Below are 24469 nucleotides of genomic sequence, written 5' to 3' on the forward strand. Positions count from 1 at the left end.
TAAATATGTAAACAGCCTGTTTGCACACCTGTCAGTCAGACTGTCTGCATGTTTATCTGAGGAGCCGGTCCTGCAGAGGTGTGTATCTGTGTGTGCGAATTAAAAAGACATGGAGTGTAGTTTAAATTCCCAGATGATACCGTCTGACACGAGAGTAGGGTGCGGCCTGTTTGCTCTCTCGAGGGCCGTTTCTGGAGAAACCAGTATTCCCAGCTTCTTCCAGAAATACAACTGGTGTCAAAGCTGTGGTAGTTGTTTCACTGGTTGGAGTGGTGGTGCAGCAACAGCTCAAATGGGGGACGTAAACATTAGGCTTTGCGTCAATGGAATCCAGATTTTTAAAGCACTGATTCAATTTTTTATCTTAATCAATTGCATGTGTCACAAGTGTCATGTGACAATTTGTTTCAGTTATATTCAGCTATTTTATTCTATTTCAATTGACAAAAAACTACATAAAAATTAGATATATTTATTATTATTTTTACTGCTTCCATGTAGAACTTTATTATACCTCTCCGGACACTGTTCATAACAGAGTTCAAAATATATATACACTGACTCAACTGAAGGACACTATTGCCTTGGTGATTCAATCTATCAACCAAAAACAATATTGTCATGTTTACTTTAGATTTCACTTAGCAAAAGATTTCAGTTTTATGGGATTAAAGTGACACTGAATTTCAAACTTGTTTTATGAACCATTACATTCATAGACAGGTCTTATTAAAGGAACTGTTTGTCATTTTGGAAAATAATCTTACTTGCTTTAATGTCAAAGGTTACATCAATGCCACTCCCTTATCTGCCCCATAAATATAAGACTGTAGCTAGTAACCTGTTAGCTTATCTTACAAAAAGACTGGGATTAAGGGGAAACAGTTCAACACATAACCCCATGGAAAATCATAAATTGTCATGTCTACATTTGGGTTTTGTGTAAACACAAGCTCATTTCACTTGATCTCAAGGAGATCATCTGTGCCCATCTATGACCTACCTGAGGAGAGGTGCAGGCTGCCTCGCACATCCTCCGCTACCTGACGCACCACGCTGGAGTTACCAGGCACATAGGCCAGCTGCAAGCCTTGAAAATTGCTGTCGGGCAGTGTGTCGACAGCGAAGCTCTCATAGACCGTGGCATTTGGGTAATCCTTAAAAGGCACCTTCTGACGTAGCACAATGAGGATGCCGGAGAAGATCAGAGGCAGGAGTATCTCCACCAGAGTCACCAGGATTTGGCGTTTCTGGAGAGCAGGAATAGAGATAAATAATGAGGGAATACAAGGGAAAAACACAGACAGATGATGTATTGAGATTATTTAATTTATTATAATATTTATGACTTTAAGTAAATCAAACACTCTATTTCAGCCACAAGTGCGCAATGTACGATGAATTCCCTTTTCGCTCCTCAGACACACAAAACTGATTTTTAGTATTCTTTGAAAATGCTAACTACAAATAATTTTTTGTCCAGATGGGGTCTTGGCATTAATTTACTCTTTTCACACTATTTAGGATTGAAACCAGAGGATTTCACAGTCAGTTGAGAAAATGCATAATCAATGTGACAGCCTCCTCTTGGTGAGTGATTGAGGTACAACGTGACTTGGACAGTTTCAGGACAATACAGTCAGTCTCAGAGGGCCGTCAATACCAGACCTTCACCTTTTCAGCAAGAACTCTAAATGACCACTCAGAGGAATAAATATGACCATCGAACAGAATAGACATCTTTTCCATTTGTCCATGTTTATAAAGTGTGTTTTAATGCGCAAGTAATTTGTTTTTTTATGACTGGATTTGAACAATACTGTTTTGTGTAAGGCTGCTTATTGAACTATGATACTTTTTGCAGACTAAAACCTGTCAGCTTGGAACTTGGTCAGTGTAGTTTACTGTGATCCAATATTACCTCAGTCAAATAACAGTGTTTTTAGATTAATTCATTTCATGTCTTGTTGAGAACGCGCCTACCAGAGCTGCAGCTGATTATTATTTTCATTATCAATCAATCTGTTAATCATTTTCTCAATTAATCAAGTAGTCGTTTCATCCATAAAATGTCAAAGGGTTGAGAAAAATCTTGATTACTGTTTCCTAAAAGCCAAAAGTGGCCTTCAAATGTCTCGTGTTGTCCAGAACCCAAAGATATTAGGTTTACCGTCAAAGAGAACTAAAGAAAACAGAAAATATTTACATCTGAGAAGCTGAAATTGAAGAAGTCTGACAGTTTTTTATCTAAACAATGCCTCAAAATGATTAATCGAGTATCAAAGTAGTTGGTGATCAATAGTACTTTTGTCAAGCATTAAAGTCACTCAGTCTCTCAGTCAGGACAGTCCAACCTCTACAGTGACTTTAATCATGATGCATGTGTGAGCTACAGCCTTATGTTACAGCCAAGTGTGGACCTGCATGAAGTCACCCACTGGTTTGAGTTTTAAAGCCCGGAGTTTGGGATTATGGCCACTGCCATCTTAATTTTTTGGAGACAGAAGTGATCATATTTTGATGAGCTAGGGAATGCCTCTATCCTGAGTGGATCTGACTAAGAACTCATCATCAACATCCGTTTTACCCTGAATGGGGCCATAATTTACAGAATAAACATCATGCTGTATTGAAGAAGACTATAAAATAGTGAGTGTGAACATAAACCCATTAGGAAACTGTTTACTGAGGTAATAAATCGAGTGACACGTAGGGTCATTTTCTCATAATTTTATATACAATTCTTTTTGAGATCAGCGGAGTCGCCCCGTGATGGACGTAAGAAAGAATGTAAGTTTAAAGGCCTTACATAGAATCTCTGACCACTATTTATTATACAGTCTACGGGTTACGAGACTGTATAGGTCGAGAGTCAGGGCAGCCATGGTGCCTCTGAAACCAGAGGGACAGGGGCCATACTGGGAGTGGTAAACTGGCAAACCAATACAACACTGGAATGAGGCGCAAAATAAGACTGGGGCAACTGTCTCCAGCAATACCAGTCAGAGTGTACTTTAGTCAAAACATACCACCTACAAATCATTAACCTCATCAATTACTACATCTGGACTGCTTTTATTGAGGAAATAAAAACGGTGACTAAATAGTTAGGGAATGTTCAAATTTTACCAGCCGTTCAGTAGAGAATCAACGTTTTCTGCCTGGCTGCTGGTGCTAATTTTGTGTTGTGGCTAAGATAACTCAATGTCTTTCAAATACATTTTGTATAAATAGCTTCAAAGAGCTTTTATACATGGGTTATTAACATGAAAAACCATTATAGTTCATTTTGCTCTTGTTACACTGCATGTTGTTTTAGAACAAATAATAAGCTCACTGATAAACATTCATGAGTACAGCTAACAATTTGCAAAAAACTAAAATCTCATCAGCTCTCAAAATCTGCAGCAGCTGATATGGGAAAATGTCAATATGTCCTTAACTTTTTCTAAATGTGGCCAGCGGTCCATGGGGACAAAAAATAGGATGTCCCAGATACACAAGGTCTTTGATGATAGCCGTTTTTACAAAAGGCTGTCACAGGCCTGAATTACAATGTCCACCCTTCCCTTCAGAGAGTAAAATGCTGTGATCATTACTATACAGTTTAAGTGATTAACATGCACCCTGTGTCTGCGTTCTGCAGCCAAGATGGACAAGCAACACCACAATGCCAAGTATGTCTTCCTGCCTGGTCCTAATGGATTCTCTAAAGTCTTTCGCCAACCACAACTGGAGCAGCAGCGAGTAGATTAAGAATGTTGGAGCAATAACCTCACACTGTCCATGCTATACAGCAGATAGCCAATTCCATTTCTGAATAGCTGCAACATTGTGCAACCATCAACTGACATTAATGTTCAAAACTGCCATTCAAGGAAATGCACAGTCAATGTTTAGTGTACAAATTCTTTCTTATCTTCTGTAAACTGAACCTGGTTTGATATGATTCCCATGAATTACACAACAGCACAAACCTCAAATGAACTTTTACAGTAGGACACAGTGTTTTTCTTGGAGAATTTGATTTGTGATAAGGCGTATGTAACCGGCTGAACTTGATAACCAACATTTGAAATGGCAGAAGACAATGGGAAATGTGGTGACGGTGATTATATAAATAATTGCAATGCAACAAAAAATGTATTTAGTCCAGTATATGTTGAATACAGATATTATAACTTTTATCATCCCCCATTCCCTTGTCTTATTTCTTAAATTCTTAAACGCAAAATATGTAAGTTCTGCCACTAGGGGTCCCTTTTACATCAAAACAATAACAAAAGACGTCATTTAATGATGTTGTAAAGTAGCGTGGGACGTGAGTTGTTTTCTTCACTGTTAAATAACGATGAAAATCTATCTGATGTGACTTAGGCAGAAATTGTGCTCAGGGATGAAATAACGTATTCAAGATTTTTCATGTAATGTTTAGTCACGTGCCGACTTCCATCTTCATCCCTGATGTAACTGATGTATCCCACGCTTTCCTGGAAGTTATGGCAACCAGCTAGCAATGTCTAACAAGAAACGCATCATTACCTTGAATAAATTACAGATTTCTCTAAGTTTGAATATTGTTGGAAACGTTTGGGATAATGTAAGAACAATATATAACGTATGCATTGCATTTTTAATGTGGAAATTTCACCTATTATAGCTTGAAACTAAACTATGATTGTTGATTTTTTTTAAAAAGTATACATAATTCACAAAAAGGTTCAATAATAAGACTCAATAATAAGGACTGCCCAACTGCACAGGGCAACTAAAATGCCATATCTGGCAAGAAAACTTGCCCGACTGGGCAAAGGCTAAAACAGAACTAAACTATTTTGATAATCAATTAATTGTTAAAGTAATTTTTCATGTAAAATGGCAGATAGTGCTGTTTTCAGTCTCTCAAATATGGAGATTTCCTGCTTTTCTTTGTTAGTTATCATATTAAACTGAATATCTTTGTTTTTTAGACTCAGAAAAAGAGACACTGAAAATCATCACATGGGATGGACAAACCGGGACGGACATTTGTCACTATTTTCACACACAGACATAGATATATGGACACTGTAGCCCCAGATTAAACATGACAAATAACTAAAGCCTTTATGATATAATAACAGCTAATAAAACAATTTGTGCAGGGGTAAGTAAATATTGATTTCAGGCAGGTAGAATTCAGGCTCACTTATCCAGTCAGTCAGGTAAAAAAAAAAAGCAAAACATTAAACCTTGCATTTTCATGTAAAAGAAAGAGATTATACATACACTCTATATACTTTTATATTATTTGAAGTAATGATATTAGATAAACAAAACAAACAAACAGTAAAAGTTATGGAGAATTACCATCTGTACCTTTGAGTCAGACAAGTGAAACCATCATTACATAAAATTTGATTATAATTATTCCTGTCTCATGATCTATGTCACAACAATAAAAAAAAATGAAGCAACATAATAACTTAGCAATTTCCCCTAAAGATCACGAGCCATACAAGGCCAGGAAAAGCATGTGACAGCTAAGACTAGCAGTGTGTTGACCCGGCAAGAACCTGTGACACACCATCAGTACAGGCACACTGTATATTACTGGGGTCAACAAGTTTCCAAGTAGCATCAAGAAACATCATAAGTTGTAGAAAACAAAGTGTTAGTCAGTTTACTGTATTTATGATGCCCCATAGGCCTATAACTTAACAAATACTGTCATACAGGCCTCTGCTCTGTAAATACAGCTACTTATGACAATTCACAGTTGCAAACAATGTCAGCACCTAATAAGGACACACAGACGCCGGGTGTAGGTTCACCTCCTTCCAACTCACCTGCTGAAGATAGTTTTTCCACACCAGTAGTCCAAATTGTCGAGCGATAGCCATTTTGAATAGTACACAGAACACAGTCCAGTCAAGCCTTCTACAGTAGCTGGAGACAGAAAGAGAGCGACATTTTAGTTTCAGGTTAAAACTGTGCAATCCACTCTGTTTGAAAATGTTTGCAAGGGTTTTGTGAAGCTTAGCTGTGTTTTTCAAAATAGCTTTATCCAGTGAATGAGGGAGGGTTTCTGATCTCGGTTTCTATTTACCAGCAACTAAGAAAATAACAAAAAGAGAAGTGAAATTGAGCAATCAGCTGCCTTACAATTAGCATGATGGTTCTGTTTAAGTAGAGCAATGATCACAAGTTAGGGGTAGGGAAATAACTTGAACTGTGTCTGTAAAATGAGACCCTGGAAATTATTTCAGTTAGGAGAAATGAAACCACAGACAGATAAGCAAACAGGTTCCAATCACATGCTGAAACAGTCAAAACAGGACTATAAGAAAGTGACAGACAGAGATGTCTTTATGGCTGATAAAACAGCTAACAGACTCCAATGCCAACAGGATATGAGCTTTTGCTTACACTGACAGTCACATTTGCAGGTACAGTCATACAACCACAGCTACAGCAGCCAGGTGAGCCTCACTGGAGTTCAGTTTCACAGCACAGCACACGAGTTCATAAATGTAATGAAAACTGGTCATGCTGGGACTGTGCGAATTTCACACTGGAGCCATTCATCTCTGAGCGGCCACATCCCTTTCATGATATAACAGTGGCCACTAAGCGTATTATCTGTGTAACTGAATTCAGAGGACCACGTGCTACATACTCAGAGTAATGATTTCTCAATCTTTTTTTAACTTTATTTAAAGAAAAAAATACCATGTCAGCCACATAACAAAGTACACAACACAATACAACAAAAATATCAAATTGAAAAAATAAGGGATGAGAACAAATTAAAGCAATGTAGTGACAGACAAATAAATATTATAGATATGTTGAAAATTATGATAATTTAAAATGAAATTGAAAACTTTAAACAAATAATGACAGACATTACGAAAGATAAATTAATTTGACTTCAGGGGGTCTCATCAAATATTATAATATTCTAAAAAATAGTTGTTTTTGTATTGTTTGTAATAGTAAGACAATTAAGCGCTCAATTAAAATCTATCTTGAAAAAAGAGGGAAAGAGGTATGTGAACTGAAAAACTTCTGTTTATGAATTTTTAAAAAATCTAAACAATAAAACAAATTAACAACATAGTTTAGAGATTTGTTTGCCATATTATCATAACAGCAAATAATATCTTTATAGTGAGTCACATTAGTGAAATTGAAAACAAGAATTGAAATCATGTGTGTGAAATAGCTTAATTTCACACTGACAGATAACAATACATTGATCTATTCAATGTTCACTCTATATTGTGATTTTAAAGATATGACTTTTGTTGACGTTCCCATGGCATGTGTGTGTCACAATGTCTGGAAGACTTCAGTTATAACATCATAATTGTTTTTTTTGTTGACATAGATGTAAAAGAATGTCTTGCAGGCACCCCTACTGAATAGTTTCAACCACATGTCCACAAAAAGAGTTATAGACAGCTGCATATCTGGAAATTATAAAAACTGACTAGATAGATTTTGTGTGAAATAGTGAAATGAACTTCTTTTACTTTGTGAGGAACTGAACATTTATTAGAGTGACAGCTATATTTTTTCTTATTTAATTCTTCCAAATGAGAGTTCCAATAAAGTTTTCCTCTCTGAGTGATTTTGTTTTTAGCTTTAAAGCTTTCACGAATATGTTAATAATTTCTTGTAAATGTAATTACCATTTAAAAGCAATGTATATGGAGCATCTGGAGTGTTTCCTTCGCCAGAACATAAATGACTCTTAATAGGATGAGTTAACGCAGGTGAAATGGCTTTGATTACAGAGTACTGAAAGGGGAATGGAAAGTTGTGTTTTGCAATAAAAAGCTCATATGGCAGATTGAGGCCATGTTCATCGCAGGCAGACAAAATGTTGATGATATTTCTCTGGAACCACTTGGAATTTTTCCTAAAAATAGAGATTTATTCCTGTTATTTATTTACCAGTATTTGTCAACAACGTTTTATGAGGAGAAAAAATATGTTCTAGCAAACAATAAACGTACACAAGCCTTTAGGAACGTGGGCTTTTTCCTTCCAATTTGACAACTGCCTTGCTCTTCTCTGATTGGTCAAAGGCAGCGGTTTGGGCCTCCTGATTGGACAGTCGACCTGCTCGTCAATCCCTAAAGGAGCCTGATGAATGCTAATGATGGAGCTGAGGCACAAAGCTAGGTATTTCCCAAATACATTGTGCTGACTCACCGACATTACATCATTTGATACACTATTAATCATTTTATATTTTTACCGAATTGACATAGCAGTGTTTCATGACATGAATGTGTCAAATTACCTCAAATAAAGGCAGGTTTCGGCATATGAACTTCCCGAGCTATGGTCCCTCTTCCTGGTGGAGGTGAAAACAATTCCTCCGTTTTGTCTTAAACCGATAACAATACCATCACTGCGGGGCTTCTTCCTTCACCGACCGACACTACCGAGTCTCGGCTAGCATTAGCGAAGCTACGGCCGTGTGTAGTCCGGTCCAGGTTTATACCCTCCAGTTTGCTGCCTTCTAGCGAGGCGATGACATTGCACCAGCAGCTTGATAAGCCCGTGAATTCATCGTGCAAAATGCAGCGACAACCGTCAACAAAACACGTCACGTGATCAGACAGTGGAGCAGTGTCACGTGACCTCAACAGCTGGGCTTCATAGACACAGATGCATAAGAAATTAACAATAAATATAACATTATTTATGTGGTATGGCTCATATTTCTGTATTTTGCATTTCTTTTTTAATTAAATTATTTTTTTTAAAATTCAATATCTCAAGAGTATTTACATTTTTTCTACAATGAATTTATAAGGTGGATTCACTAGTGCCATGTTGTTTTGATGAGCTCACAAATTGAAGTCTTTAATCTCCAAATTAATCACAAATTTACTAAGTACCATATGCATTTAGCCAAACGTTGATTTTTCTTTTAATCCAGGAAAATGCTTCCCCTTTTTAATGCTACCAATGGTTCGAATTAGAGGTGTGCTTTATGTTGCACTTTCAATAAGCTGACATACTTTAAAGAGACATATTTAAACAAGAATAGAGCTCCAATGAATGGTCAAAATCAATTAGTTGAGGAGCTGGCCGAGGCATAGCAAGATAAGCACCTGCTTAGGGCCCCCGTGGCCATCAGAGGGCCATAATAATCATATAAAAACACAATAATATGTTAACGGGTTGGCTGGCCAATACTACTGGTTTGATAAATTCCTGCTGCCTCTGTTAGAGCTTATATCATCTTCATGCACACAGTGAAGGCCTATTACTTTGAATATTAATGTGCAAAAAAGTCATGTGAGTTTGTTACCTTTGTAAGATTACATACCATAGAAGAGTCAAATTGTGCCAGGCTGGCATTAGTGTGATGTGAATAACACAGCTTATCAAATAGATTGTAGGTCTGTTAGATTTACAGTAAATGTGCAAATGATCAAGCACTAACAATAATCAATAGAAGTGGTGACACTGAGGAAATGCCTCCCATCAAAACTCAGGTTTTGATTGCCTTGATAAGCTGCTCAAAAGAAAACTGATACGGTTTCAATCTCCCGTTCAATAGATTCCCCCAAATCTTGCACAGTGGACCTTTCAATGTCAGAATTTGCTGCTTTCTTTGTCCCTTACGACAGTAAATGAAGAGTCTTTTGGGTTTTGGACTGTTGGTTGGACAAAAGAAGCAGACTTAAGATCACTTTATGATCTTACAATAATCACACTTCAGAATGACTGGATCTTACAATTTCCATTGCAACTCAAGAGTGTCCCTGCATCTTTCTTCACACTCCACACCTCCAGCTATAACACAGCCTTTCTGTTTTAAAGGTATAATCTGCAACATTTTCCTAAAAAAAAATGTAGAAATGTATACTCATATAAACACAAACCCTTTCAGTCATCACTTATGGCACACCAGAAGTCTGTGGTGGTGTCTGTATCTGCAGAGATCCTGCCATCTCCATTTATTTACTTATTTTTTCCGAGTGTTTTGCTCTGCTCAGGATGTTTCTTCAACCCCAACCTTTGGTTTTTGACATCCTTACGAACAGCTAAGACAAATCCTACTGACTCTACCTTCAAATTGTGGGTTATTTTTTCCCCAATCTTTGGAGAGCATCCTCCAGAGCTGCAAAAGATATCGTACAACTTCTCTTTATTGGCAGTCAAAGGGTGAGAAGTGCTGTTCATAACAATAAAACTGAACTTTATATGTGAAATCAGTGGAGTGAATGGCAGGGTTATAGCTACCATTGAGGACACCAAAGGCCCGTCCTCTCCTCTGTACTTTTATGCCCCTACACTGGTGACAGCAGTGGCCAGAGACATTATGTTTTCTGTCATCCATCTGTCTTATTTTAACAATAGTAATAGGTCCTCAATATGAGTCTGGACAGACATGGATGTAAACGGCAACTTGACTGGTGGTAATTACAGTTTTCCTTGAAATTTGAGGGGTTTTAGATATAAAAACTTGCAGCATTTATTCATCAGGCTTCAGTATTTCTCCATCAGAATTCTCTATCTGGCCGTGCGGAGAGGGCTTTGATTCTGACTTACTCTTGGGAAATAGAAGGGCAGTGCTTTATTTCCCAGGCCAGAACTGTATTCTGGTTCTACTTATAGATAAAATAGAGACAAGGTTCTGAGACAATTTTAGTCATGAGTTTGGTGAACTCTGTTAGGTTATAAACAGTTGCTAAATTTGCTCGAAAGGTCAGCTCTATTTAAGAAATGTACTTGAATACCAGACTCTTCTTCCATGGTACTGTCCTGCATAATAGTGCTTTCTGGTTTGGTGAGCTCTTGCATACAATTTGATCTTTTCAATCTCTAAGCCCACATATATCTTTCAGGAAGCCCATTTATTTCTCCTAGGAACATATTTGCTTTTCAAGATGATTCATGATTCTCATTTAGTCGAAGAAAAACAGCTCATTTGGGAAAAGAATAATAAAGCATGGTGCAATGAACCCATATATTACTGTTAACCTCAGTCTTGCTGAAAGTAATCAGGCAAAATTAATTCTCAGTAAATCTTTTACAAATTAAACAATGTGTCTGTGGTTTCAAAGGCATAGAAAGTAAAACTGAAAGGAAACTTGCATGATGGCTTCTTTTATTTGAACTCAATACAAAATTATATATTCACATCACAGGTCTATTGAGAAAACACTGTACTGGAGAAAAACAGGTTTCACAAAGAAAACTGCCTTTTTTGGAATGAAGCAAAAAACAATTTCAAGTAGTGGCATGTTCTTTGTCTTTCACCATTTATACATATAGCACTATGTACATTTATAAAACACAGGAGATAACCAGTCAGGGATAACAGTTTAAAAATGTATTTACAGTCAGTCACAATCATTTAGACATCGTTCACTCAGTGTGCTGAATGAGGCATAACAGTACTTCCAAAACCCCATCAAGTAATCATTTTCTTTTAGCGTCTGAACTTCCCTTTCACTCTAAGAAGGCAACGCAAATCCATTCAAAAATACTTTAGCATTGATTGTTCAAGCATGGAAATGGTTACATTTCACTGAATTGCGCTCCTTCTGGGATGATAAAAGTGCTGGACCTAATTCAGATGGGAGGAAAAGCGGGTAAAAGTACAACTTATCAGCATGTTAGAGTTTCATGTTGCCTTATTACATTTGAGCTGAATAGTTAATGACTGTGCGGCACTAAACATCTGGATGATGAGCTGAGGCTTGTACAATACTCATCTAGCTGGGGATTCATGGTCATCAGCACACCTTACAGAACATATAGTGTGTCAATATCTCAACAGATAACGTTAATCTGCTGTTCCTGAAAGGTTTAGTGTGCTGTAAGTCTTTTAAAAAACATTAAACAGCACAACTGGTGTATATGTACAAGACTTAAGACGCAGAGTACTAAGAGACTCATTTCACAGCTCTGTTTCTTTTGAAGTAGATGCCCCTGAAAACACAAATGACACAACCACAGTACCTTTGGCAAACACAAATAGAACGAAGGACAAAGATGAGAACACATACAATCATTTTTTTTGAGGCTTTCGATGCAGACATTTCCATCAACTAGACGACAGCAGTCATCTATCAATGACATTCACCAAACACAAGATAGATTAATGTACAGACAGTGCATATCAGAAACTATAATCACAACAACATAACAGCTATGTTTAAGGTTTTTCCCTCCAAAATGATCTGAACAATAAAGACTTTTTCCTTCCAAAATAAGTCCACAAGGTTTCATTTCTTTGAAAACTGTCTAACTTGATCTGAGATAGGTTGTTGTAGGAGGATGCTGTAAAACAACTGAAATTGTACCAGGGTCCTGAGGAAAGTCAAGTCATGTTCCAGTGGTTTCAGAGCTGACTGAGTCTTTGTTTATGGGAGACATTTTTTTTTGCTCCCTACCTGTAAAAATGTAAATGAAATGTAACAAAAGAAAGGCAAGTTTCTAGGTAATTCATAATTATTTTCCCTTACTTGTCCTGAAGTTCAAAGTCTCTTGATCTTTTGGCAATTGATGGACCAGTGCAGACTGATAGGAGTGAGGAACAGCATGGAGAACAAAGTGCTGGAGGATAAGAACTGAGTAGGTGGGCTGTGAGCCTGGAGCCAGTTGAACAACCGCTGTCTATAAGCTCAGGAACCCTGCACTGGCAGTATACTCGTCCCCGTTGCCTTCCTCCTCTTCTCTTTCCACCTCGCCTCCACTATGAGCTGCAGAGTTCTTCCTCTTTACTTGTTTGCTGGAGGTGCCCCGGGGCCTCTGCATGGGCACCAAAAGGCGAAAGCCTGGCTGGGCACTGGCGGACGCGGTAAAGGTCTTGAACGTGCAAGGCATGAGGGGGGAGGAGGAGGAGCATGTGGACGAGGGGCTCACGCTCTGGACTGAGGAGTATCCTGAAGAGAATGAAAGAGTTCCCTGGCCTTGGCGATCCTTGTTCACCTCCCTTTCCGCTTCACAGAAGCTGTCTTCGTCGCTGGACAGGGCTCTGCAGTGCTCTAGTCTTTTGTCTTCATCAGACAGCGAGTGCAGTTTGATGGATATCATTGATGCTGTTGAAAGAGAAGAAGAGGAGTCAGAGTTTGTAACAATGACTACATTTGCATTCATATTTTTTTGCCCTTACCCTGAAAGACAATATTCTCACTAAGCTGTTTACGTGGCTCATGAAAACAAATACCTCTAATATTTCTTTGTACATGCAGCCATGCGCACGAGCACTATCACAATATTAGAGTGTAGGAAGGTGGAGAGCATACAATAAGTTACACTTAATGGAAAGTTAAACTGATAAACAACAGATCCACAAGGCCTGACAATTTTTATCATATGTGTATTATTAAAATTATATCAATTAAGGTTGCATATATATATATATATATTTTTTAAGTTTCCTTAACTGACAGTTGAAAATGCTTACAACTGATTAATTATTTGTAATGAATAAAATAAAAATCTTTTTTTCTCTTTTCATATTTTGTAGGGTTTTTGGAAACTGGAAATTAAAAAAATTAAATTAAATACTTAGAAGGAACCCTGAAGTCTTTAACAATATTTAAAAGTAGTTGTGTTTATCTTTCTGAAAAGAAATGCGAGCCTCTCTTTTGAAAACCTCAATAATCCAGGCTTTCCCCTGCCCTTCGCCTTAATCAGAAAACGCTTTATTCAGAAATAGGCCTAATTCAGAGTATCCATCAATGGAATATGACCTTTATTTAATTCAGAATACCATCATATTCTGAATAATACCGAAAAATAAGTGCATATAAACAGTCAGTGAAGCTCTGTGGGGTCTGTACTTTGTGTAAACTTTGCCCAGATACAGTCTGTACAGCTCCTATCATCCATCCTCATTTGTCAATGACAGTAAGCCTGCATAATATGAAGGCCTAAATATATGTGCTGGTTGATTATGCTGGACACTGCAACTGCTGAGTCATCTCTACTCGCATAATGTCCTAATGGAAGAGTGACTCATGCATTACTCTCCTCTATACAGTTCATTTATATGCTTTAGGGAAGAACACCTTTGAGACTCTGCTAGTAATTACACTGGAATAAAAAGGCCCAATCCCGTTCCCCCTTCTCAGCACTCACAATCTGCGTCTTTCTCTCCTTCGCTTTCCTCCTCCTGGTCCCCCTCATAACCGGAACAGGAACTGTCCAGGCTCCAGTCCAAGATGTCACCCACCAGCGTCTCCTCCTGATTGGACAGCTCTGCCGTGGGCGTGGCCACAAAGCTCGCTCTGTGGGCCTGCATAGCGTCATCACGTCTCCTGTGGAGAAAGTGGACAATCGGCGTTGTTACAGCAAGTCACTGGGGCGTCTCACAGATGGCACAAACAAACTCCTTCTGGACAAGACGGTTCAGGCGTCCATTTGTCACAGAGCACAGGAGACCGATAAAAATGGCTAAATGAGCAAGGAGAGAGGCGGGGGTGCTGGACATTTTTCTGTCTGATGAGGAGTCGTTTCTCATAAACGAATTCTCTGCATGTATTTCAAGTCCTGTCACACAAGTACCCCAATTACTATAGTTCTATTAATTTTATATACAATGTGTTATAAAATTGGAAGCTATAGTATATGTATAAAAGTTGGGATTTTGGTTAAAGTGACAGGGTTCACAATTAATGGGTCAGAAATCTACTTACCTGAAGCAAATTTTAAAGTCTCATTTTGTCAATCAAGTTAATTTATTTTTAATTTTGTTTTATTTTTTTACCACTTGCCCAGTCAGGCAAGTGAGTTGCCAGATTAACTAGCTGGACATGGTATTTTCCTTGCTGGTCCTTTAAAGCCATTTCCTGTTTCATCACACAGCCCTAATGAGTTCTAATGGCGAGTTTGTGTGTTGTAACTGGCTTACCTCTTGCTGGTGCTGGATGGAGACGCGAGGAAGGTGTGGATGTCTGCTGGCTGACCAGTGGGACTGGGAGGCTCCATCTGAGGCTCCACCTCAGGAATCTCCAAGATCTGACACAGCTCTTTAAAGTCCATCACCTTGTGGAGGACATGAAATAATGTCAAGGACCAGTTTGAGAGAAACAATAAGAGCCATGCCATGCTACCATTTAGAAATGTTCTTGTCTTCATATATCTCTGCAATATAAAATGAAAATCAAGTACCTTTTCTTTGCTGATGTGCTGGTAGGCCTCATCTTCAAACCGTTGTTTAACACCAGTAAGAGACACGTGCCTGTAATCTTTGGGAACGTCTTGACTGAAACTGAGGGGAGACGGAGAGCAAGGGGGAAACAGAGACAAGAAAAATGACTGAGTTTGATCCACTTTACTTGCTGCATCTCTATCTCTTGGGAACAAATCTTGTTACTTGTCCATTTGAGAATTACAGATTGTCGATGCGACGCTCACCTATCAAAGTGAGTCACCCGGAGGCACGTTTCTGTGACTCAGTTGGTGATTAATGATTACGCTCTCCCCCACCCCCCGAATCTACAGCCAAAATGCCTCCTACAGTCTTTTATGACTCTGCAGGTCTCTCTGGGCATCATGTTTCAAACCTTAATGGCCATTCATTTTCTTGGTCACCAGACGTTCTAAACAATCTTATATCTAATAAATGTGGCTGTATGAGCCTGGTGAAAATAGCCACGCACATCACTAATCAATTTTTGTTATCTGATTTTGTGGAGAAAATTGACACAGTAGGTCCCAGTGTGAGTCGAGGTACAATAACAATTCAGGAAATGCACCAGGACATTTTCAGTGTATTCATTTGTTTCCTCTTCCAGAATATAGGTTTGATGAACTGCTGTATGGTTTAGGCATGCAAATTTCCCAGGGGTGAATAAAAGGATGTGTGAGGAGATAAAAACAGACTTGCTGTCAGAGTCCAGATGATTTGATTTGCTTTGCTAGCTCATGCATGCATTGCATGTTGTATACATAATGTGTAATTAACATCTGTTGCAAGAAGAGAGATTGCAACTTGCCACGTTACATCCAGGTTATTGCCACTATTCTCTGTAAATGAGCCAGTAGTAACAACATGAGCTAGCAAGCAAACAATTCTTGTTTCTTCGAGGCTGATTCTTTACCGAAGGCTACCTATGGCAACTTCATTTTATCTTTTTACACACAGCAGGTCACAGACCAATGGCCTGGGCTAACATTGCATTTACGGAAACCCCTAAATGTTCACAAATTAGGTAATGTATTAAGTTTTAGTTTAACAGTGAGTTGTCAGATTTACTGAGCCCAAAAGGATGAAATCGACCCTAGAGCTTTTCTTTAGAGATATGACCACTGAATTAAAAAAAAAAAAACAACTAGCAAAAAATAAATAAATAAATAAAAATTCTTTAGCTGATTATAATTCATTACAAGAAGAGACTGCAGCTGAGGTCACAACAGATGAAGTGCATTTGAAAGAATAGATACAAGCTCTCTGCTGGGACTATCTCATCCAAGGTCATGACAACACCACCATAATTCTCATTAGAACTCATCTCATCGTGGCCGGACTTGAGATGCATGAATCAAAAAGAAAAGGTTTGAGTGCGCCCTTTTGTGTAGATGCGCAGGGGTTCCTCTATGCGTGAATGTGACCTGACAGACTGGGTGATAGTGCAGGGAGAGGGAAATTAATTGCTTGGCCACCAATCCGATCCAATCGAGCACACACTGTGAAGCTTACCACTTGACATAGAGCAGCACAGACAGGGAGACGAGGTCTTGCTTGCAGAAGCCTGTGTAGTCGACCAACTGGCTCGGCCAGAGGGGAGCTGCACAGAGGGAGAATACAGACATAAGTCAAAGTGAACATAAACTTAACACTCAACTAAAGCTGTAAATTCTACTTGTTTGAAAAGATTATTTGCATAACGTGTCATTTTTAAAAGGTTTGACATTATGCATCTTTTCAAACAGTCCTTGTGGTACGCATGTGTGTCGGCGTGTGTTATTACCATAGTGATGTAGTGCTCGGGTAAGCAGCAGTGCAGCGCAGGCCAGTTTGGCAGGTGGTGGTGTGACGAGAGCAGAGTAGAGCAGCGACAGCTCGCAGATGTAGCTGAATAGGTGAGTGGTCCGCCTCTCCAGAGGGAGCAGAGACAGCAGCACCTCCCCGTAGTCCAGCAGTGTGGGACTCTGAGAGAAATATCAATAACTTCATTACTTAAAAATGCACACACAAAAAAAAACAATAACAGTTATTTGACCAGGATCAGAAATTTCAAAAGGGGGACACCCAGCTGCAGCACTGACGTCAGAGAAGCGAGCATTTCAATAAACATGTATCCTTGTTGCCTGATGACACATCATGGTCATTTTACGATTTATTGTAGTAAATATATTGCAGATTTCTTCTTTAATTGCCACTTGTATTTAATACTACACACAAAGTTGTTATACTCACCCTGATCCTTCCCTCCAACACCGATACGACCTCTCCCATCATTCGAACCAGGTCTTCATATTTGTAGGTGTTGTCTGTAAGCCAGACAGCTTCACGTATAGTCAGGATTTCTTTACTGATATAGCTAAAAAGAAAGAAAAACAAACATTGTCCAAAAAGTTCAAAAAGAAAGCATCTAATCTGTAAATATATATATATATATGTATATGCATGTGTGCTTTCTTACCGTGTACAAACTACCATGCAGGCAATTCCCAACAGCTGGAGGCGAGCCTTGGGGACAGAGCGCAGAGACAGGTAGCGGTCCACACAACCCACCGTCACGTGCAACGTCAGGCTGGAGAAATCCTTCATGGTGGTCACCTCCACAAGCCAGTCCACTAGGATGTACCTGGAGAGGCGGAGGAGTAGAAATTAGATATCATGTTCATTAAAAACTAGATAACTGATCAAGATTCTAGGCTTTAAAAAACAGAATAGAAACAAATATTAACCTTGGTGTGCATTACACTGAACAAGAGGGAAAGTCTTAAACCCTCATTATGCCTCAGAACCCTGAACTAGCAATTTCAACAAGTTAAATTTAAGACTTTTTAACACCATTATGAATAAAAAAGGTACATACATACTTTGCATTAGTGATTTTGATTCAACAGTCTGCCTTTGATTTTGTTTTGTAGTTGTTACATTATGATTAACGCAATTTCCTCTCAAAACACATTTTCTAAGTGTGCAGTTAAATCCAACTTTATAAAGGTGATGTTAACTTAATGAAATAAAATTTTAAGACCTGGCAAAATCAGATTTTATACATTTTAAGGCCTAAAATTCAATTTATTGGATTTTAGACTTTTTACATGACCTGCTAAAGCCACATTAAAACTAAGTCACAAAGGCCACATCACAGCTTGAAATCTGCCTGAAGACTGTATGGTATGTTCATATGGGAAAGGGCTTTACTTTCTTATCTGAGAAACCTTTAACTGGCACACTTGTGCATGTGTTCTGTATCATCTAGTCTTTATTAACGTCATTAAGGAAAGCTACGGTGATCAAAACACAGTGAGTCATCACAATGACTTACAGGAACATTAAATTGTCTGGAAAGATATTATTCACCAGCAGACTATAATCATGGCAGTAATATAATGGAGGAGTTTCTGTTCCTGTCTACCTCATGGTGTCCTTGATGCCTCGTCTGAGGATGCCCTGAGGGCAGTGTCGTGAAGCCACGGAAGAAGAGCTAAAGAGCTGAGCCACTAAGTCAGAACAGGCTTTTGACTCCAAACCCAACGGATTCCCACTGCTGCACACTTTGGCTAGGGAGAGCTAGAGGAAAGGAAAGAAAACATGTTAAATAAATGTTTCAGAATGGCTTACAAAATGGTTTGACAGCTTGTTGAATTTGGTCACACTAAACAGGCAACAATAAAGGCTGAGTGTTACAATAGTTTGCTGCTGTAATTACAGAACTTGTGTTTCATGAGTCATTTTTGTGATTCAGTGGTGCAGCTTGAACAAAGCTTTAAAAAGCAACCCAAAAAAAAGAAAGCAAGTCAAAAACTGTCAAGGCCTTTTGACATTGCCTGAAAGTGCTTCAATGAGTTCCTAATCTGGACAAATGGAAGAGTGGGAAATGAAAATGAGAAATGAAACAAAAAAGACAGATGAGAAGCTGTCAAAACAAACACTTGACTTCTTTTGTATCATTACAGTGAACAACTGGGGAAGAACAAAACTGCTGACTGACAAATAAGGCCATCACAAGAATAAATATCAAAATGAACTGCTGCATGAATATAATGTCAGTTTCCTGCTTTCATCACATACCTGTGCCTCCCAGCATCCTTTACCAGCATAGTCCCTGAGGGTTCGGACACACTGGAGGTACCTGCCCGGATCTGCCATCTGGAAATCAAAATATGAAACGAGAAACCCACATTTTTCTATTAATACATTGGCAAAATATTTAAAACAATAAAACATTTAAACTCAGTACTTATATAAATTCAATTTTGAGTATTTTGGTCCTGACCATGGGAAAAAAAGTGATACACTGGTGCTTTTAAGTTCTGATCTGGTTCCTGTTCACACTGACTTTTTACAAATGAACCAAGAGAAGTGAACAGTTATAGGGACTGTCAGGTATCTTGTTTACTGGGCAGTTTTTGTGATTGTTATCCTGCACATCACATGGGGAAATCAAATTATGGTAAGGTTACACCGCACTTTAATGCTTGTGATGTGTATGTTTATGTATGTTCTTTGATGTTGGAAAGAGCTCACAAAGAAAAAAACAATTATAATATAATATATAAAATATATTCATATTATTTATGAATAATGACCAACAGGAAGAGAAAGGATAAAAAGAAAGCGTCTTGTACAGTAAAGATTTGCACGAAATACAGGCATGCGCTGATGTGCATACGTGTTACTAAATGATTTGCATAAATATATACATTGCTTATACAATTTTATCACAGATCGCTCCCTGAACAGATTTCATGATCAGCAAATGGATTTCATTGTAGTTTAGCTTTTGAAATCATGCTAAAAATCACATATCTGGCTGGTTTGTTTGCTTTCACACCCCAAATAAACCACACCAGAATCCACCTGAAAGCGGACCAGGTCCAAACAGACTGTGATAACCGGGCAAATGTACCAGGGTCTGTTTTAACCACACCAAACCAGGTAGGTGTGAAAGCACCGTGACTGAATCTAGGTCTATGTTTGTTTTACACTACTGTACATGTTGGAGACTGTACGGCCTAAATCATCCAAGAAGGACTGTGATTAGAAAAGCTAAAGAGAGATTCAGACTCACAGCAGCTCTCCGATTGTGCTCCCACAACAGGTACGAGCTCTGTAGACAGCCAGCCTGTGACGACTGCTCCAGCATAGATATGGCATCGGAGCGTTTTTCATCCTCCTGGAAAAGGTCACACGGTTCCAAATGTGAATGACAGATCTTACCAAGCAAACTGACAAAACATTCTGTTCTTAGACTCTAACAAAGCAGCCAAACATTGCCTCCTCTTGCACATATAAATGCTCGTGTCGTGATGCTGAAAAACAAACCAGAGTTCTGCGTAAGCGGCGTGAAATCATTTGTCACACCATTAAACAAAACACACCAGGGCGGTGAGTAAGAAGACTCGACAGGGACTGTAAGGCAACAGCTGTGTTGTATGGAGACAGGAGAAAATAACAGTTATCCCATCTGTGCTGTTAATGGCTTTGCTGGACAAGCCCCCCCATGACAGCAGCACAAGCTATACGCTTTGATTAGAGGCTAATAGAAACTGGGCTAAAGTGGCAGAGTCAGTCTGTCTCACTTTCACACTCACTTCAAACAGCTGCAAAACTCTGGCCAAACAGTGCAGCAAGGGCCCCCTTTTATCCTGTAGAGGAATGAGAAAAATAAATTAATCAACACTTGCATTAATTAGGTATCATCTTCCTAAGCATTCTGCTCTCAGCTTTTTCTTCTTCAATGAAACTGTCCATATAGCTGTAAATCCAAGGTAAATGTTTCTGTAAATTTAAGCCATGGCAGTTTTTATCTAAACTCAGCAATAAAAGAAGATGCTTGTTTAGAGCTTTATTTGGTTCTGTGACAACAAAAGCACTGAAGCTGAAAAAAAGGGCTTCCAGGCCAGCCATTTAGCAAAAACAATGAAAATCGCTGAAATTTTAATTAAAGTAGGAACCTGCCTGATTTTGCTGACGCATTCGCATTTAGTACCACTGTCCTCCAGTTAGGGCTGGGTGATATGGACAAAATTAAATATCACAATATTTTTTGACCGAATACCTCAATATCAATAAAAGGGATGACTATTGGTTCTTTTGTAAACTTTTAAAGGGTACAATCAGTAAGATTTGAAATTGTTGAGTTTCATTCCCAACACATAAAATACCAACATTTTGGATCGTTAAAGCATCCTGAATAGAGTTGCAATGATTAATCATAGTAGATCATAAGTTAAAACCGAAAGAGATTATGTTTGTAAGTGCATGCATTGCATTTAAAGTGAATGTTGCCTATTATGCATTTAACAAAATAAGATTTTTGATTAATAATCATCAGTGATAATCATCAGTGGATATATTAAGTGGGTAAGAGACAAAACAGCTAGAAGTTGAACCAGAAAAATAGCACGACATGACCATATCCAAAGTCTAAGACGATGTCTAATCTAATATTACAATAGTTATTTAATGCTGATATATTGCCCAGCCCTACCTCAAATATGCATTGACAAGAACAGAAAAGTATAGTTATAAGAACATTATCAGTGCTCATGATTTGTTGACAAAGCTAAAAATTGATGCAGCTTTTTAACTGCAGTTTAGTAAAAAAAAAAAATGGCAACAGCAGAACCTACCAAGTTGGTGTCACACTCAGCCTTGAGACGATCAAACACCACGGCCTTGCAGCAGCTGCCGGTGGGCGACCACGGTGGACGGATGAACACCCAGATGAACGGATCTGCAGAGGGAGAGCGCAAGCTCTCTGCAAGGCTGAAAAAGTGGGAGGCCTTGCGACCACATACATCGGCTCGCCCCTCATCACTCAACAGCGCTGGTGGAGAGAAACAAGGCACACAGGAAGAACTGGAATCACTTGCAGAGATCAAGAGTGGGGATTTATGTTCCCCATTTCCATTTGACCTTATCTAACCATGCTCAGGGCAAGCCTATTTTCAATGAATGGTTGAATTAGGGAGTTGTGGAGTTTAACTTACGTCCTTCATTGTACAAATAAGCAATCCCGAGCTTCACAGCAGCTTCAAAGTTCCCTTTCTCAGCAGCTCTGAAAGAAGAGAGATGTTTCAGGTAAAGCCCCTTAGAGGAGACAATCAATGCATCGGTCACTGTTTTTTTTCCAAAACCCACATCAGTGTTTAACTGTCCCTATATAAATTATTTTATTTCATAGCTGTCATCAAATAAAAACAGAGACTAAAGTTGATTGTTGTGTTTCAGCTAAGGCTGCAATGTCTATAATATATCAAACAAATGTGAAAATTTCCATCCCAGTGTCTCAGAATCTGAGGTGATGTGTTTAAATATCCTGTTTTGTCAGACCGGAATCCAAATATTCATATAAATTCAATATTAAACGGAGAAGAGCAGGACATCTTCATATTAAAGAGGCTGTAAACACCATTTTTGACATTTTTTACATGAAAAATCTGTAATATTGAATCAATTATAAAACAGTTAAATTCTTTTTTACCACTTGCCTGGTCTGGCAAGTGAGTTGCCAGATTTACTTGCACAAATTGGCATTTTACTCGCCCCGGCAAAGCAAACAATCCTTATTGTTGAACCCCCAGTTGTATTTTTTTGACAGTAGTGACTGTACCTTTCAAATAGCCATAAAGTGTTGGGGGATGGCCACGTGTCCCGGAAACTGACCCTGGCCCACACACTGGAGTGGTTGTCAACAATGTCTCGCAGCTGGGAGTGAACCTGCAACAGAAGTCCAGACAATTAGTCTCTTAACAAAAGCAATCTAGCAAATCAGGTGGTCACAAGATGCCCGAGCCTGAACAAATCTGAGATGACCTGGCACATCCATGCCAGAGGTTGTGTAGCAGTGTTACAGTGTGTACAGTATGTTTACTCACAGCTCTGACAGACAGCAGGTCCTCAGCAGAGAGGCACTGGAGCACACAGAGGAGGACCTCCTCAGGTAAAGACAGCAAGGTAAGGGCTGGAGTTCTCTTACGGACCCGCTTCCTTGCTGGAACCGAGTAGCATTTTGAACAACGGCAGTGGACTACTGAAAGAAAAAAATAGTTAAAAGTTAGGCAATTCACCTATTTTAACAACAAGTTACCCCACTCTGTTGCATGGTTCTCATAATCAGCATAGGGGTAAACACATTTGAAGTGCACACACACAAAATCACCCAAAAGCATTTCACATCTTAGTGCAGGGCTCACAAACCAATTCTCACATTAATGTCAGACAAATATTTGCACTTTATTCAAAGCAGGCCATGTAGGCTGGTAGTCAGACACACCAAGGTGAAGGTTGTGGCTCCACATTCAAAACGCCTAACGTAAGGCATCTCCGGGTGGTCCCCAGCCAAACCCGCAGTCTGAATGCAAAAGAGTTCAAATTCGTGCAGACGACTACCTACATATTGTTAAAATAAGCATACAATATGATCCAATCAGAGTGTTGCAAGCTTGAACAGTTATTTGACTACAGTGAACTGAGTGGGGATCCGACTGGGAGAAGTCAAACCAAGTGAGCGCCCAAATTTCCCTCCTGAGGTTCAAATACAACCAAAGTTAAATTAGAACTTAGGTTTCACAAAGTTTGACATTATATTAGAATTTTTAACCACTACGTACGCGTACAATGTCAAGAGGAAGCAGGTTTTAAACAAATATTGCCAGCATTAACCCATTTGTAACTTAGAGGAGGAATCCACAACAACCCCGGTTTAACGTTTGTGTTGGCTAAGGAGCTAAGGTACTAGCTAACTCTGTCAAATTGCAAGAATTTAACACACGTTCACAAACGCTCGCCTTACATTAAGTCATGCCTATATTTCTGGTAATAAGAGCTACGTAAATATTTCTGAAGTTACTTACCGCCCGCTTTCATTGCAAGTGCAGTGATCTCTTCTCCAACAGCGATGCCTGTAGCTACAGCACTGAGCAGCGATTTAAACGTTGCGGCTATGCTAACCTGGCTAATATTAAACAAATACAAACGTATTTCATAAAAAAACAGGATATGCCGTGTTACAACACTGCTCACTGGCTCTGTTGTGGTGTAGTAGTTGACAAATATCTTAACAAGTTATTAGCCCTTGCCTTAATTCAAATTCAAGCACGCGTCCTCACTTCTTGGACCCGCCCCAGAGCTACTCTAGGACCGCCCGCGCTCACCGTTTAAACTCCACATTCAATCTGATTGGCCGGGCCTGGTGCCGCCCCGCTACTACATAGTAGCCCTTTGATTGGCCAGCGTGAAGAGCGGTGCACCGATTGGTCCAGATTTTATAAACTGTAAAATGTCAGCATATCATTGGGCAACGTGACGCCATTTCGA

At 38.9% G+C, this 24469-nt stretch overlaps 2 protein-coding genes across 3 annotated transcripts in view; both read right to left on the reverse strand.

The window, feature by feature from the left end:
- abca3b (ATP-binding cassette, sub-family A (ABC1), member 3b) overlaps window positions 1–8575 on the reverse strand; it is a 36361-nt gene extending 27786 nt beyond the window's left edge. Inside the window, exons 1-3 of the mRNA XM_084743473.1 lie at window positions 8294–8575; window positions 5829–5928; window positions 1004–1250 (exon numbers count right to left, since the gene is read on the reverse strand). Of these exons, the coding sequence (XP_084599599.1) occupies window positions 1004–1250; window positions 5829–5882 (301 nt within the window). The 5' untranslated portion in view covers window positions 5883–5928; window positions 8294–8575. The remainder of the gene's footprint in view (window positions 1–1003; window positions 1251–5828; window positions 5929–8293) is intronic.
- Window positions 8576–11102: 2527 nt separating this feature from the next.
- Window positions 11103–24268, reverse strand: ccnf (cyclin F). Of its 2 annotated transcripts, none has more exons than XM_084744887.1 (17): window positions 24007–24268; window positions 23029–23180; window positions 22764–22870; window positions 22141–22208; window positions 21781–21977; window positions 20740–20793; window positions 20217–20321; window positions 19217–19294; window positions 18561–18715; window positions 17613–17777; window positions 17387–17510; window positions 16938–17118; window positions 16667–16754; window positions 15136–15235; window positions 14876–15009; window positions 14104–14282; window positions 11103–13058 (listed from the first exon to the last, which is right to left on the reverse strand). In XM_084744887.1, exons 1-17 carry the CDS (start codon window positions 24017–24019, stop codon window positions 12634–12636), a joined length of 2325 nt encoding a protein of 774 aa, XP_084601013.1. In that variant the 5' UTR covers window positions 24020–24268; the 3' UTR covers window positions 11103–12633. The 2 variants fall into 2 exon arrangements, with proteins under 2 accessions (XP_084601013.1, XP_084601012.1); XM_084744886.1 differs by having other exon boundaries at window positions 23029–23183.
- Between the last annotated feature and the right edge of the window lie 201 nt (window positions 24269–24469).

Source organism: Lutjanus erythropterus, chromosome 19 (genome assembly GCF_056507025.1).
Source record: "Lutjanus erythropterus isolate fLutEry1 chromosome 19, fLutEry1.hap2, whole genome shotgun sequence".
Classification (NCBI taxonomy): Eukaryota; Metazoa; Chordata; class Actinopteri; order Lutjaniformes; family Lutjanidae; genus Lutjanus; species Lutjanus erythropterus.